The 13,254-nt window shown below is 41.4% G+C and overlaps 2 protein-coding genes across 3 annotated transcripts; one reads left to right on the top strand and one right to left on the bottom strand.

The window, feature by feature from the left end:
- Positions 1-451: 451 nt before the first annotated feature.
- On the bottom strand, positions 452-9,814 carry mpp1 (MAGUK p55 scaffold protein 1). Of its 2 annotated transcripts, none has more exons than XM_077592811.1 (13): positions 9,606-9,814; positions 7,522-7,644; positions 5,152-5,280; positions 4,992-5,070; positions 4,737-4,822; positions 4,564-4,632; positions 4,057-4,253; positions 2,029-2,132; positions 1,875-1,955; positions 1,721-1,801; positions 1,433-1,635; positions 1,182-1,256; positions 452-1,111 (listed from the first exon to the last, which is right to left on the bottom strand). In XM_077592811.1, the coding sequence occupies exons 1-13, from the start codon at positions 9,687-9,689 to the stop codon at positions 935-937; spliced, it is 1,488 nt and encodes a 495-aa protein (XP_077448937.1). In that variant the 5' UTR covers positions 9,690-9,814; the 3' UTR covers positions 452-934. The 2 variants fall into 2 exon arrangements, with proteins under 2 accessions (XP_077448937.1, XP_077448936.1); XM_077592810.1 differs by having other exon boundaries at positions 5,152-5,283; positions 9,606-9,813.
- On the top strand, positions 7,462-13,254 carry tmlhe (trimethyllysine hydroxylase, epsilon). Its single transcript, XM_077592812.1, has 7 exons — positions 7,462-9,620; positions 9,701-9,877; positions 10,611-10,890; positions 10,990-11,109; positions 11,653-11,889; positions 11,967-12,105; positions 12,199-13,254. The coding sequence occupies exons 1-7, from the start codon at positions 9,467-9,469 to the stop codon at positions 12,328-12,330; spliced, it is 1,239 nt and encodes a 412-aa protein (XP_077448938.1). The 5' UTR covers positions 7,462-9,466; the 3' UTR covers positions 12,331-13,254.

Raw genomic sequence — 13,254 nt, 5'->3', positions numbered from 1 at the left:
AGCATTAAATAGTTGCACACAAATGGCAATAGATGTAATTAAAACCTACCTGTTGCACACACAAGTAGTCTCCTTAGCAAGCCATTACATCAATTATTTTTAATCCTCCAACTAATCGTGGCATAGCCATGTGTATACGGTAAGTTGTTGATTGTACTGTAAGTACTTACTACTTGTGAAATGCTAGAATGTTATGACTATAGCAGTACTTCTTGGATTGATGTGAAGAACTGCAAATGTGTGAAATGCTAAAATGTTTAAGAGTCTAATTAACAGGCCTGTTAACTTCATTGTAATCCTATTTTAATGCTATGCCAGCTGTAGCACTCAGTCTGAGAATTTTGGGGGCAAAAAAATGGATCCAATCATATGTATTCTATGACATTTGAAATGCCAAAGGGTGTTTGGTTGGTGGGTGCTTACCTAACATTAAGGCAAAGAGGCAATGCAAGATAGTTGAGCATTTTAATATTCATGAAAGTGCCTTAAAACTGCTTACGAGGTATACAATTTTATGTGACATTTGTGACAAGTGATTGAATGACGAAATAGGTTCTCGGAAGAAAGTAACACGAGCAGCTCTCTTTTTACTAACTGAAGAAATAGTTATAAGAATAAAATCCCATGCTTTAAAAGTTGTCTTTCACAGTTCACAGGTCTTATTTCACTTTTACCGACAACACAACGGTCACAAAGTTGAATGGTGGCACCAAACCTCAAGCAAGTATCACCATATGAGGAAATAATGCATCCCTGGTAAGGTTCTCAGCTTTCTCATTTTAACAGTAAATCCTTCTTAATATTGCTTTGTTTATTTTATGTGATTTTGTACTATAAAGCCAGTCAAATATTTAAACGCAGAGGTTTTGTGTAAGAAGTGATATTGCACTGCTTCGTGAGTAAAACAAGTGATCACATTGTTGTCTAATATTTATCAATACACCCAGGAGACCGGCACCCATTGTGGAGTGGCGGAGGCCTGCTCCAAGGCCTCTTCAACACATTTCACACTTTCGTCCACGTCGTTGTTGACGATGACCAAATCAAAGAAGTGTCTGTAGGATGTTAAGATGGCGTCGGACTCCTTCTGGATCATCGTCAGGTTTTCCGTCTGGGACGAAAATACATAGAACGTCAAGCTTTTTAGAGGCCAATCTCCATTTAGATAAGGATGTCCTTACCTGAGGAACGGTGTTGGTAGGTGCGATGAATACCACAAGAGGAGCAAAGTCTGCGGTCCTTAGAACCTTTAATGTCTGTCAAGTTAAATTGGATATGTGAATTGAATGGAAATTTGAAAATACTTTTGCCTTTAGAATATTTGCGTTTTTGATGCACGTCATTGTCAGGGATGAAATCGAAATAGTCTACGTCGTGATAATTTTTTGGAATACCCAGACACGTTGCGGCCCCCTGGGTGTGCAACACATACCTGCGGTTCAACATCCAGCAGTGCGATTTTTCCCTGATCGTGGATCTTTTGGATGGTCTCAATTTTGGTACCAAACATATTTCCCTGGAAGCTGCCGTACTCGAGTAGCTCATTTTCTGAGATGCACTTGGTCATAGCGTCGTTGGAAATGAAATAATACTCTTGTCCGTTGTCCTCGTCCTTACGTTGCGTTCTGGTGGTGTCTGTACGAGCAAAGTTAGAATAGGGTAAAATCAATCTTTTCATTTTAGTGTAGCTTAGCATTGGTTGAGCTTCTATACTGCTTACGTGGTACAGGATAGGAGAATCTGTCCGGATATTTGGTCAGCAATGAATTTTTGATGTGACTTCTTCCTACCCCAGGTGCACCTAAAACATCAGGTAAAACAAATTCAACAATTTAGTTTAAGAACTCTTTTCAAATTTGAGTAATGAAACTTACCGATTAACACCAGTGTTTTCCGTTTGAAAGCAGGCAGCCGGACAACTTCCTCATAAGAAATGACATCCAGCTGGTCAAAAACTGGGAGGGGAAAAAGTAAAGAGGTAAGTCATTGAATGGTTGAGGGGCAATATTTTCCTAGTGATGAACTGACTTGAGCTGTGCTTCGCCAGGTATTTGTCTTTGCACTTCTTTTTCTTTCCGAATGGGCTCCAGGACTGGCTGCCATCTTTGGTGTTGCTTTTACTTGCAACTCTCCTGTAGTGGGAAACAGGTTTGAGAGTTGGGTGTGGGGGGTGGTGTGTGGGGGTGTGGGGTGGGGGTGTGTGTGGTGTGTGTGTGTGGTTGGTTGGTGTGTGTGTGTGGTTGGTTGGTGTGTGTGTGTGGTTGGTTGGTGTGTGTGTGTGGTTGGTTGGTGTGTGTGTGTGTGTGGTTGGTGTGTGTGTGTGTGTGGTTGGTGTGTGTGTGGTTGGTGTGTGTGTGTGGTTGGTGTGTGTGTGTGGTTGGTGTGTGTGTGTGGTTGGTGTGTGTGTGTGGTTGGTGTGTGTGTGTGGTTGGTGTGTGTGTGTGGTTGGTGTGTGTGTGTGTGGTTGGTGTGTGTGTGTGGTTGGTGTGTGTGTGTGGTTGGTGTGTGTGTGGTTGGTGTGTGTGTGTGGTTGGTGTGTGTGTGTGGTTGGTGTGTGTGTGTGGTTGGTGTGTGTGTGTGGTTGGTGTGTGTGTGTGGTTGGTGTGTGTGTGTGGTTGGTGTGTGTGTGTGGTTGGTGTGTGTGTGTGTGGGGTGTGTGTGTGTGGGGTGTGTGTGTGTGGGGTGTGTGTGTGTGGGGTGTGTGTGTGTGGGGTGTGTGTGTGTGGGGTGTGTGTGTGGGGTGTGTGTGTGGGGTGTGTGTGTGTGGTGTGTGTGTGTGTGTGTGGTGTGTGTGTGTGTGTGTGGTGTGTGTGTGTGTGTGGGGTGTGTGTGTGTGGGGTGTGTGTGTGTGTGGGGTGTGTGTGTGTGGGGGGTGTGTGTGTGTGGGGGGTGTGTGTGGGGGGTGGGGGGTGTGTGTGGGGGGTGGGGGGTGTGTGGGGGGGGGGGGGTGGGGGGGTGTGGGGGGGGGGGTGTGGGGGGGGTGTGTGTGTGGGGGGGGTGTGTGTGGGGTGTGTGTGTGTGGGGTGTGTGTGTGTGGGGGGGGGGGTGTGTGGGGTGTGTGTGTGTGGGTGTGTGTGTGTGGGTGTGTGTGTGTGTGTGGTGTGTGTGGGGTGTGTGTGGTGTGTGGGGTGTGTGTGGGTGGTGTGTGTGTGTGTGGTGTGTGGTGTGGTGTGTGTGTGGTGTGTGTGTGTGGTGTGTGTGGTGTGTGTGTGTGTGTGTGTGTGTGTGTGGTGTGTGTGTGTGGTGTGTGTGGTGTGTGTGGTGTGTGTGTGTGGGTGTGGTGTGGGTGTGGTGTGTGTGTGTGTTGTGGTGTGTGTGTGTGGTGTGTGGTGTGGTGTGTGGTGTGGTGTGTGTGTGTGGTGTGTGTGTGTGGTGTGGTGTGTGTGTGTGGTGTGTGTGTGTGTGTGTGTGGTGTGTGTATGTGTGTGTGTATGTGAGTATGTGAGTATGTATGTATGTGTGTGTATGTGTGTATGTGTGTGTGTGTATGTGTGTGTGTATGTACGTATGTGAGTATGTATGTGTGTGTATGTATGTGTGTGTGTATGTGTGTATGTGTGTCTGTATGTACGTATGTGAGTATGTATGTGTGTGCATGTGTGTGCGTGTATGTGTGTGTATGTGTGTGTGTATGTATGTATGTGTATGTATGCGAGTATGTGTGTGTGTATGTATGTATGTGTATGTGTATGTATGTGTGTGTTTGCGCACACATACGTGCGTGCGTGTGTGCGCGCATATGTGTGTGCATATGTGTGTATGCACGTATGTATACGTATACGCATGTATAAGTATTTATATGTATACGTATGTGCGTATGTGTATGTATGTGCGTATGTGTATGTCTGTACGTACGTGCGTGCGTATGTGTACGTACGTACGTGTGTGTGTGTACGTGCGGGTGTGTGTGTGTGTATATACATATACACATATATACAGATACATATATACAGTATACATATACACATATATACAGATACATATATACAGTATACATATACACATATATACAGATACATATATACAGTATACATATACATATTACTATCACACAACCATTCTTGGAGCTCTGGCGACGGTATTAGTCCGGCAAAGTCTGCAGCGCTGCTCTCGACGGTGCCCTGCCACCAGTTGGGATCCTGCTTGTTGATGATTTGAATGATGTCCCCCGTTTGAAACTGTAGGCCGGCCTCTTTGCATGGGATGAGTTCGTCTGCCGAGGGGTCGTAGTTAAACTGGGCCCTCATGTACGTCTGCAAATAGAGAAAGAGAGAAACTTAGCTGGCCTAAATTTCAAGGATCCCATTTAAATCACAACTTGGTGGTGCTGGATGTGCTAGTTATGCAATTTTCCACATAACTAAGGCCTGATTTTTCTTTTCCCAGCTTCCACTACTTCAATCTTGGCGCTGAACGTCTCCAAAACCATGGAACTCATCCTGGACTTCAGACGGAACAAGACCGCTCCGCTCTGTTGATATCACTTGGACTACTTATTTATTGGTCTGATTGTTTGTTTGTTGATGTTAAATGTGCACTATGACAATAAAAGCATTCAATTACCTCACATGCTTTGACTCGACTCTTCTGATTTGAAACAATCTTCATCGTGACGACTCCATTGGTTTCTTTCTGTAAGGAAAATAGAGTGCCATTACATTTCCATGGCATCATTTAAATAACAACCAGCATTTTTCATTTTTTGATGAAATGAATATAACAAAGAGCTGACATACCAAAACCTTCTGCAGCTGATCAACTGTGTGGTTGGTCACACTTTTCCCATTAATTTCTGCTATCTCATCTCCTTCATGCAAAGATCCTGGAAAATAATACAATAATATCACATTTTATTTGGTTTCTGTGATACTAATGCATGGAAACCCCAAGCAAACTTGAGGGAAAACACAACCATATATCAAAATGTCATTGGAGCACTCCGAGTGTGCTTGTAAACACTCCCGCTAACGGATCATAGTTTGATTTATCACCTTGTCTGTGTATAAATCCACCGTGCAATATTCTGGCCACCGTGCACCTTTGCTTGTCGTTCATTTTGAGAGTCACTCCCTGCCGATGAAACAACGATCATGATGCAACGGTCATGCAACAACAATTCATGGTACAATTGTAGAAAAAGAAGTGTCGTACCATTGGCTCCGAGGGATTTTTTTCAAACGTGACTTCTCTCATTTTGGTCGACTCGGTGCCGTTTGCGTGTTTGGCACTTCCGTTGGTATAAACTTCAGCTCCTTTGTTCTCAAAGGTTTTCATAGCTACCTGCTAAAAACAAACAAAAAAACAGACAGAACATGTTATGTTGTAGTTGAAATTAAAGGAGGCCTTAGATTTTCATCATAACTAAAGCCTTTTGCTACTTGCTAGTGCTTCATTTGCAGTTCCACCACATTTACTAGGTTAAAAATTAAACCAGCATTATAACACATCATTAAACACATTCGACGATCTGCTCCAACAGGTTCGTGTGGTCATGGATACCACCAATGCCATCAGAGGAAAGCAGTAAAGCAAGATTACGTTTACGGTCTTTGCTGACAATTGCAAATAAGTCGACTTTAACCCTTTCAGGAACAGTAGTCACCGCAATGGATAGCTATTAACGAACTGACAGATAGCTTAAAGCAAATGATAATTTTAGGTGATTTAATAATGTATTTATTCATATTTTGAGAATAATTTTCAATTTTTTTTCTTGTTTTGTTTTAAGTTTAATACCATTTACCCACTTGTAGGATATTAGGACTATTTTAGTCATTAAAAATGAAACATTGAAGCAATGCGATACATAAATAATGATTATTATTACTTTGCATTAGATTGCATGAATGTTCATTCACCCCATCCCAGTTAAAAAAAAATGAATTGACGTCAAGCGCCGTCAATGGCAGCCAATGAGAATTAAAGGTTAAAAAAAGCATTCGTGCATCAAATGATTAGAGAATTTATACAATTCAGGTTCAGGCCATACTTTTAGTACTAAAATACCATGAAAAGATGTGAATTACACACTATTTTGTTATATAAGAAAAGGGAAAGCATTCTGAATTTTAATGGTGGTGAAGAGGTCTCATCTTGACAATAATTCTTCAATATGCAATGCAAATATGCCCCCTAGGGGTGCTGAGGAAAATAGATAGATACCGGGGGCAAGGTCATGAATACTATGTTTGTTTAAAAAATCCTGACAACTTGACATCGGAGCCACGGATGTTTAGTTCCGTGCAGTAGAGGAATATAAAGGGGGGCATAGTTGAATTTGAATGTGGCAGGAGATGAAATGAGATCTCAGACGCCATATTTGGTCTTCAACTGTGTGGTGTGAAGAAGTAAGAAGAACATGCTGAAACCACAAACGCCTGGGAATGTTCCTTCCGCAGTCTAGCTCGCCACTTGAGACGGCAACTGTCCCGTCTGTTCTTCACAATCCACACTTAGATGATAATATCAGACCTTTTCAAATGCCAGGGTAGGGTGTGGTGACGCATTTAGGACAAACAATGGCCGTTAATCAAAAAGGAAGTGTTTCTTGTCCATTACGATTACATCTCATGAGTTTTCAAGAAGGGAAGAGTTTATCACTAGTAGGCGTCCAATCATGTGGCTGATTAAATCGGAATTAAAACTATGAGTTTATCGTTAGTAGACATCCTATCCATTTGAACTTGGGGGTGGCCACGAATGAAGGTTTGCAAACTATTTATCCATATTACAAGCAAATCACCAGTCCGACAGGTCATTTTTCAACCAATTTAACTAAAATTGGACATTCATGTATATTAGACATAGTCTTGGAATACTGCCTAGTTGGCATTTTTGGTTTCCTAACAATCCCATTGTGACCCTTGATCAAGATACTCAGCAATCTCCAAAGTGAAGGCCTCACTGACTAGGTCAGCATTTAAAATAGACCAAAGTGCTGAGGTCAGGAAAAAAGTTTCCTTTCTTTGTCATGTTATTCTGTCCCACACTGCTGAATTGACACTTTAAAAGAAAAAAAAAAGGCTGCTTATATGATTTACCGGTCATGCAAAAACAATATCTTTTTTTATTTATCTAATCACCAGTATTTGATTTAAATCCAAGTTGTGGGTGTCTTGGCTACAATGCAGCACACAAGCCAAATAGCATTGGAAAGCCTACACTGTTTTTGAACGTCCATTTAGCACAAGCAGAAGATGTTGACGGTCAAAAAAGTAAAAATAGAGGACATGTGGGAGAAGCTTGTTTACCCATCAGCTGTCACATGATTTCCATGTGTATTTTGGGGTAGTGCGTGTAAAAGTGAAAAAGGCTATATGCCATTTCAAGGTTAGTAAGTGACTCAGCTTTTAACACAATCTCTGTTATTCTTTAAAATCGGGGGCATTGTACTCGATGGTAAGGAAATCCATGAAATAAAAATGGGTTTTGTGCTCTTTTTGTTCTTGTAAAAACAAGGGCCATGTGACAACTGGCGTCCCGGAAGCAAGCGGAAAAATTAAAGATAGAGCGATAACTTACCTTGTCAGGCTTTGGTTTGTTCTGGAGAAGCTGCTCCAGGTAGAGATCGGAGAGGGCTGTCCGGACAGAGTCCACGGGTTCCAGGATGACCGCAGGTTCGTTTTTATTGGATTTTAGCGTCATCTTTCCGGTGGAAGAAAAAAACAACAACACAAAGCAGCGAACCTGATTAGCCAACCTGTGCAAGGTCCGCAAGAGGCCGGCCCGAAAATATGCTGCGAGAGAGGAAACGGTTGATAAGTACTGCCGATGATAAAATGTCACTGAGATAAAGGTCCAAGGTTCTGATCGGCGTCAGTTGATCTACACGAGAGCCACTGCAGGAAACCACTGACTGAAGTAAACATGAAGGGGAAGGTTCGTGGTGCCTTCACGTGCTTGCCACAATATCCGAAATTTGAGTGCTCGTCTATCTAACCACTACCCCAATACTAAATTAGGCTTCGCACATTCCTGTTTCCTGTTAAGGCTGTGTGTTTTACGCAGTTACAATGAATTTGAAATAATGAACTGGAAAATTATTTGTACTAGCTCATCCAGTCTCACTTTTTTGTTTGGATATTTACACATTGTTTATTGACCATATTCTGCAACCTGTGCAAAGAGCTACCCGACTAACAATTTAATTCCTAATTGGCTGCAAATGACAGCGATAGGCGTCCAATCTGTTTAAAATGGATAGGCAGGCCGCAAATGATTATGTTTCTGTGGCATCAAAGGTGAGAGACATCCAGTCTTATTTGAATTCCACCTTGATGCTTCATTTAGTTTGTTTATATCTCACTATTATTACAAATGTTGATGAGTGAATTCTACTTTTGAGTCAAAAATAATTCAATCTAGAAAAAAGGGAAATGTTTTTGTTATTTAAGGCTAAAACATGACGGCGCTCTGCAGTGAAATTTGGCTGTCTACCAAAACATGACAAATGTCCGAACGGTTTTGAAGGCAGCACGCCGCAGCGGTCCTTGGAGGAAAGGATGCAGGAAAGGATGCGGGATGCTCTCACTATCCAGGATGCTCAGGATGGGATCCCCAAATAACAATTGGAGATTCTGTGGTCAGCGGTCCATCGAAAATTCCTTGATTTCATGTTTCTACAAAAACATATGGCAACCTTATTCATACAACGATTCGAATGTATCATTAATAGACCAGAAGATTAGTCGATTCTGATGTAATGGACCCGTAGATAATGTTATCGATAAAGAAGTCTTGGTTAAATGCACCAAAGGCTGGTGCGGTTGTTTGGGGGAATAATTTAAAAAGACTATCAAAGGGGAAAACGCCATTTTCTTCACTGGTTATTTGTGAAGAGAATTCCCATTCATGATTATTTGAAAAGGAATGAAAGGGAATGGCCTTGCTATACTATTTAACTTGCAGATTTTACTTTTATCAGTACTGGGTGAAACAGTGACATCTAGCGTTCAAAACAACGACTACAAATCTTACAACAACGACTACAAATGTTACTACAATAACTACTACTACTAACATTACTGCTATGAAACAATATTCAATTGCTACATAGTTTGTAAAACGTTTGCACATGAAAAAGCTTACCTTACACGCATTGACTGCCATTGGCGGCAGTAGACGTCCAATCCATTTTTAGTGGGAGGGCTCACAGCGATCGTTGCTTGCCAGTGCACCAGACAAATTGGATTGAGCGTCTTTCGCAGTCAATGGCAGTGAACGAGTTAGACCACGCATGCAAAAATCCCTGCGCATGCGCAGTGAACAATTCCAGCCTGACCCGAAGAGTCGGTTGTTACAGAGTTTAAAAATTAATCCAGGAAACCTTTTATAATCATAAACTGGCTTTGATGAAGCAAAACGCAAGAGAGGAGGCCAATATCAGTGGATTGTTGTTGCAGCCACTTTGCACTTGCGAAATTGCGCAGTTTTAAAATTAAAGGTTCGGTTCCCTGGTGTCCTGAATATGATCGGATCGCTGAGCAGAAGTTTACGGGCCTGTGTGACACCCATGCAATGCTTATCCACTTACGCCCTAAAAAGGACTCCTTGGGGACACAAGAAGCAGGAAAGAGGCTACGCTGGCAATCCAACAACGCACTTACTTGAAGATTGCCTCGGTGAGTCCTGTCTCTTTTCAACACTCTTGGCAAAAGTCCATAGCTCTTGTTTCTGTACACGTTCTGCATGCGTGGACCAGAGCTCCACTACAAAGGGACTCGAATGCATTTGGATTACGTGTGGTTGAGAGATCACTGCCGATCGAGCTCGTCTTACAACTTCAAAACAAACCAAAGGAACTTGGACACCGGAAGTATCGACCTAAACATCCGCCCAGATCGCATCCAAGTGGAAGATGACCACCTCATTCTTACTTGTAAGTAGTACTAGGCGATATTTGTATAAAATACTACATGGGCCATTTCATATCTTGATGTCAACATACCAAAATATGAGACCTTTTTTATGACTGTGAAAAATGATACAACCATTATGACAGATTTTCACCCCCTAACTATATTTTTGTCATTAAACTGACCTGGCAAACATTAAGTAACGCTGCAACCTAAAACTATCCAGTAAAAATAAAATCAGTACAGTAGCATAAACATTTTGCACAAATGTGAAGAAATCTAATCATCTACTAATAAAAAGCATTTCTCAATGACATAACTTAAAAGAAAAATTGAAAAAAAACAATCAAAAAAACTTTTAAATCTTGAGCGCATTTATATTTTCCTGCTCAGTATAACCCTAAAGAGGATTTAGATCACGAAGGGAGATGGACTTTCTCCTTAAGTTTTATTGTTTGATCATTCAAACCATATCATATAACACAAAATATAGAGTGCTGCCAAAAAGTAACCGAGTAATAAAGGTTAAATGTTAACTGCTTCCAAATTGTTCCATGGGCTGTTTTCTGTCCATTCAGCAGACATGCCGAGATATGAGGGAAAGGCTCTCTTTCTCCATAATATCAGAATCGTATTTTAATGTAATTCATAAGGCAATGTTATTGTTGTTAAAAACTTTGTGGGTGTGCTAACCGTTTTTTTTTCAAATGTCTCTATTCAGCCATCTCGAATCTGTGCAAATTCTCTCCATTCTAGGGCCTGATGGCCACACATCCAAATACAGCCTTAGCTGGATTGCCGAAAACAGCTTTGAGGGCAAGAAGCAAAGCATCATGCAGCCCCGTGTTCTTTGGAACGCCGATATATATCATAATTCACGTATAGCCTCCTCCAAATGGGACACCTTCATGAACAGCGAAGAGGAACTCAAGAAATTCCTGCAGAACTATCTTCTCTATGGGGTCGCTTTTGTGGACGATGTCCCTGCTACAGTCGAAGCCACAGAAGCCGTCACTCAAAGGGTTAGTCTTATCAGGTATGACTTAAAAAAAAAAATATTTTACAGTTTGTTCTCAGTTTACGGTCAGAAAGAACATTTTCAAGGTTGCCTCCCGTTGTCTTACTGTTCCACAAGAGAGACGACGTACGGAAAAATGTGGTGCTTCACTTCAGATTTCTCCAGAGGAGATACTGCCTATAGCCAGCTTGCTCTGGACCGCCACACAGACACATCTTACTTTCACGAACCATGTGGGTAAGTTGCAAAAAAAAAAAACTTTTTCCCCGAATTATTGTGCCAAATTACTGACATACTCGATCAAATCATCCTCATTGTTTTTTTTGTAACCACATTTGTCTGCAAATTTGCACTATACACTAAGTACATTAAGGTACTTTTTATTTTAATTAACTTCCACCCTTGAAAGCAAAAACTCAATTATTTATCTTTTTAAACTAGGGCACCAAGGGTTAAATGTTTATTAACTATAGTGTTTTTCCCCCATCTCAACATTTTCTGGAAACAAGTCTGTTGAAGCGAATATCTTTTGTTACAAAAGTTCTGTCAGTAGTGATACCGTATTTTCTCACGACTATAAGGCGCACCCTCAACGAATGACACATTTTAATTTTTTTTCCATATATAAAGCACACTGGATTATAAGGCGCCCTGTATATTTTGGAGAAAAATTAAGACTTTTAAGTGCGCCTTACAGTCGTGAAAATACGGTAGGTTATATTGTTTATATTTCTTCATATTGCTGTATATCAGACGAAATATTCCCTTTTTTCTCTACAGAATTCAGGTTTTTCACTGCCTAAAACATGAAGGGACCGGAGGAAAGAATCTGCTTGTGGATGGTTTCTATGCAGCTGAAACTGTTCGTCTGCAGTCACCGAAACATTTTGAACTACTTTCGAGTGTTCCAATCAGACACGAATATGTTGAAAGCACCGGCGGCCACCAAAATCACATGATAGGCATTGGCCCAGTTCTGAATCTCTATCCATGGAATAACGAAGTTTACTTGATTCGGTACGTTTGTAATATTATTTTCACTTATGTGTTTTGTTGTCACGGCTACAATTTGTATTGAAAATGCCGTTTGATAGGTACAACAACTACGACCGATCGGTGATTAACACTGTCCCTCACGATGTTGTTCGCCGCTGGTATGTGGCTCATCGACACTTGACCGAGGAACTGAGGCGACCAGAGAATGAGCTGTGGGTCAAACTCACGCCCGGAAAAGTAAGATGTATTCCTTTACATTGATTATGGATTTTTTCTTATTGGATGTAATGTCAGAGTGGAAAATAAAGGCTTCCTTTCATTTGGATTCAGGTGATTTTCATCGACAACTGGCGGGTCATGCACGGCAGGGAGGCTTTCACTGGCGTAAGGCAACTCTGCGGATGCTATCTGAGCCAAGATGATGTTCTCAGCAAAGCACGTGGTTTTGGACTTCAGGCCTAATTCAGTCCGATAATAAAGTGGTTGGCAGAGAGATTTCAGAGCGCTAACGGCAATCGACCAAATGGCAGGAAAAAAAACAGGGCGTGGTCAACCATTCACACCGCAACAACAGCGTAATCCAAAAAAAAAATGCAGCGTGAAAATGATTTTTCACTTCATTTAGCAATAATAAATGACTTACCATGCATGTTTTTGGGATGTGGGAGGAAACCAGAGTACCTGGAGAAAACTCACACAGGCCTGTGGAGAAATGCAAACTCTATACATTTTTAAAAGCTATACTTTTGAAATTCTTGCTAGCTAATGAGTTGATCATGATTGAACATTTTATATACATCAGGTGTACTTTAAGGGGATATGACACATTTACATGGTGAAGGCCACACGAAGATGCAGTCAAAGTACTTCTCTTGTTTCCATCAGTGGCTAGGGAGATTGCTGTAGCCATGGAAACAGCTGAGCATACTGAGAGCCGCAATGTTGTCCTGGCAACTCAATGAATGAGAGCATTCAGACAGGATGTACTTCTACAATCAGACCATGCAAGGTGACAATTTCGATCAATAAGTGAACTTGATGACGTTGCCTTCGGGGAAAAACAGGAATTTAACAGGACTCTGCGAGATAATTGAGACTCCTGCGTTGGGGTGGGCAAAAAGGGCAAATGAGGAAACAAATACTGACAATCGCTACAAATGGAAATAATGCTCTGAAATTATGGAACGCCTCACTCTAGTGCTGTACGAAATAGGAAGTCAATTATGATATTGATGTGACACAATGTAATACAGAAATGATACAATCAAGCCACTGCTGTCATGGTATGGATTATTTTTTAGCCCAAATGTCACAATTGAATCATATTTTAAAATGATTTGCTGAAAAATGATTTTTTGAATGGACATTAAACTGACCTTCCACAAA

Source organism: Stigmatopora argus, chromosome 22 (assembly GCF_051989625.1).
Source record: "Stigmatopora argus isolate UIUO_Sarg chromosome 22, RoL_Sarg_1.0, whole genome shotgun sequence".
Taxonomy (NCBI): Eukaryota; Metazoa; Chordata; class Actinopteri; order Syngnathiformes; family Syngnathidae; genus Stigmatopora; species Stigmatopora argus.
The sequence above is the reverse complement of the archived record's forward strand: the minus strand, read 5'-3'. Positions and strand labels throughout refer to the sequence as shown.